At 26.4% G+C, this 3,348-nt stretch overlaps 1 protein-coding gene across 1 annotated transcript; it reads right to left on the minus strand.

Annotated features, from left to right (window-relative positions):
• Positions 1–1,730: 1,730 nt before the first annotated feature.
• On the minus strand, positions 1,731–1,988 carry CLUP02_08034 (uncharacterized protein; the record flags this gene model as incomplete). The annotated part of the gene is made up of 1 exon (XM_049287026.1): positions 1,731–1,988. A coding segment is annotated over one exon (258 nt), but the record flags the coding sequence as incomplete, so codon positions are not given.
• Between the last annotated feature and the right edge of the window lie 1,360 nt (positions 1,989–3,348).

Raw genomic sequence — 3,348 nt, forward strand, 5'->3', positions numbered from 1 at the left:
ATAAAGATATATGATAATATTGCGGTATACTAATTAGTCGGCTAGATTTTAATAACCGCATTAAAAATAATTAGTTTCCTAAGTTAAAAGATTTACTCTTAAGTACCTTATTATTATACTTATACTTAGAGTAACTAAAAAGATATATCGTTTACTTTATATTAGCTATCCGCTAAGTTAGAATGTTATATAAACGGAACTATTTAATATTTTAAATATGTTAGTTTTTACTACTATTTTATTATAAGTAAGCCTTAGGTAAGGTAGCGCACTTTTTTATATTATAAAATTATAAATATAATACCGGTTCCTTAGGTATACGTTACCTAAGTTATTACCTAAATCTATTTATTAACTATTAAGTCTATTTCTAAATCGGTATTTAAGTATTACGGACGTTTATTAAATTTTAATAAACTATATTTATAAAAGTATATTTTTAGTTATCCTTTTATTATTTTAAATATAAGTTACGATAAAATATTTATTAATAATTAATCAGCTAGCGCCGTCTATATATACCTTAATCGTAGCTCTAACTTTCTTATTTACTAACGTCTAAAGCTTTATTTTCCGAGGTAGCTTTCTTATATCCTCCTACTTATTATTATAAATAAGTAACTACGTAAGAAAATTCTCTAAGGCCTTATTATTAATAATAAGAGCTATAATATAGTCTTGTGTATTAGTCCTTTTTATTAGGTTTAGTAATAGAAGTATTAAGTTAGTAAACGCCCTCTCCTTTACTATCTAAATCTATATCCGACTATAATTACTATACTTAATATATTAACTAGCGTCTTTTTAGATATAATATGTTTTAAAGAGATCGAGTACTTTTAGAATTATATTATTAAAATATAGTACTACCTCGTAGGCTATGCGTTATTTAATAGTCTTTATTATAGCTTAGTAATAAAAAAGGACCGCTATATTAAACTTATTACTATAATAACCGCTAGGTAGTGCGGCTATTCTCGCTACTATCTTATTAAATACTCCCCTCTTATATATAACTAGAGGGCTTCTTCAATTACCTAGTTAAGGTAAGTAATATTTCTATATTAAAAGCTCCGACGCTAGGCCTATTTTATAAGTTAGTTAGTAAATCTTAAGTTATATATAAAACATATATAGATACTAATAATTAGTATATTACCCTCTATAACTAAATTCCCTTAGAACGTAGACGCTAGCTTACTAATTTAGTTATAAGTATATAACCCCTACTACCCGTATCGTTTAGTAAGCTTAATAAGTAATTAAAATAAACGCATAATTAGTACTTTAAATACGGTCGCAAGACCTCTGCGGACGTTAATAATAGTATCGAGGTTTATAAATTACTAAATAGTCCATTTGCTATAAATATATAAAACCTCCCCGAAGGCTAGTGCTTTAAGTATAGGGCGCTATTACGTATTAAAGCTTATAATAAATATTACTTATTTATAATTCCCGACCCCGACTTACTAACGCTAGTTATATATAGCTATAATATACTTAGTAACCTTTAAAGTAGATACGCTTATAATAAATAATAATAACGTCCTTATAAAAATACGTTAGATCTAATTTAAAAACTTTACCCGCTCGTTTTCGGCTTTTATAAATAAACTAAGTAGCGCTTTAGTAAAAAGCTTAATATTAGTAAATATTATAATAGAATAGTTTAATAGTATTATATTAAACCGGATTAATAAGGCCCGTAATACGATCCCGGGGCGTATTTAGGTCGAGTTATTAATAAGAATAATAAAAGGCTTAACGCCCCGGCTCTTACTTTTAATTAAAGAGTATATAAAAATTATTATTATACGAGGGATCCTAGCTAAAGGGATAGTTAGTAATATCGCTTTAATAATACTAAAAACTAGGGTATATAATATAAAAAACCTATTATTAAGTATTATTACCGTCGTATCGAGGTTTTTCGTATTAAAGCCGTAATCGATTTCTATTAATATAAATTCGCTATAACCTTTAAATTATTATAAATCTTTAAAGAGGGGTACTAAGTCCGGTTACTTAATTATAAAACGGCCGATTATTTTAATATAGAGGTTTAAATAAATCGTTATAATTACGAATATAGTTATATCTCGAGTAGTAATTACTAAAGTAGCTTAGTATTAAATACTCCTTTACGATCGAGAGTAACGTACTATTAAAGTAAAATCGTTGGAAATTAGGTAAAAAGTAGAGGATATCTTAAACCGTTAAGCCTATAGTTAATTAGATAACGTTAGTTCGAATTATTCCCTCTATATACTTACTACTTCTCTAATAAAAGTCTCTCGCTCGCTTATAATAAACCTAAATAGTATCCTTAGTAACTTTATACTTAGGTTCCTTTATTATATTCTATAAATCGCACTGGCCGTTAAAAGGTATTAATAATATCTCGTAAGTTATTAAATAGTTAAATTAGAGATATCGGTATTAAGAAGGTAATAGGTTTAGATTAAGCATTACTAAGACCCTCGACGCTTTTACTTATATATACGAGAAGACTCCTAACTATAAATTTTCTTATTAATTACTATAGGTAATATATATAGATAGTAAAATTATATTCTTTTTCTAAGTGAAGTATAGTACAGTCTTTTTTTTAGCTTTAGACCTACTCCGTAGCGTTTTTTAATAATAAATCCAAAAGTAAGTTGCGCTAAAAAAGTCTATATAAACTAAAATAGATATTAGTACGTCCGAGACGTTAAATATTCTTTTTTATTACCCTAAGTTATAAAAAGAGCCTCGGTAGTAACGTCTTTTTATTATTTTACTGTAGCGTAGTAGCAACGTTAATAAGGGATAATGTTCTTAGTAATTATAGTACGCTTCTAATATTTTTATATTTTTATTTACTATTTATTAGCTACGTTTTTACTTTACATTACCTAATTTATTTTACGTTTCCTAGGTAGTATTATTAATAATAAAACTACGGGATACTACTTTATATCCTTAAGAATTAATATTTATTAATAATAGGGAAGAGCTTTTTTTATTCTAAGCTACTTTCGACGCTAGTTATAACTTCGGTAATAACTTTTTTAACTAGGATAGTAGCCTTTCCTTAGAATCCTACTATATATTAAATATCTTCCCTTTATAACTTACCTCGAGCACGGTATTTAATAATATAAGTATAAGGTTTAGCGCGTTATTTACTTTAACTTAAGCCAAGACTAGTAAAAAATAAAAGAAATAAAACGTATATAGATCTAATATATAAAGTGCTTATTAACTAAGACGCACATTAAATAATATTAAAAAACCTTTATGAATAATTTATAAATAATACTAAGAAGCTAAAAAAACGGTAACGAGGTTAGAAAAATAGTA

Source organism: Colletotrichum lupini, chromosome 4, assembly GCF_023278565.1.
Source record: "Colletotrichum lupini chromosome 4, complete sequence".
Lineage (NCBI taxonomy): Eukaryota > Fungi > Ascomycota > Sordariomycetes > Glomerellales > Glomerellaceae > Colletotrichum > Colletotrichum lupini.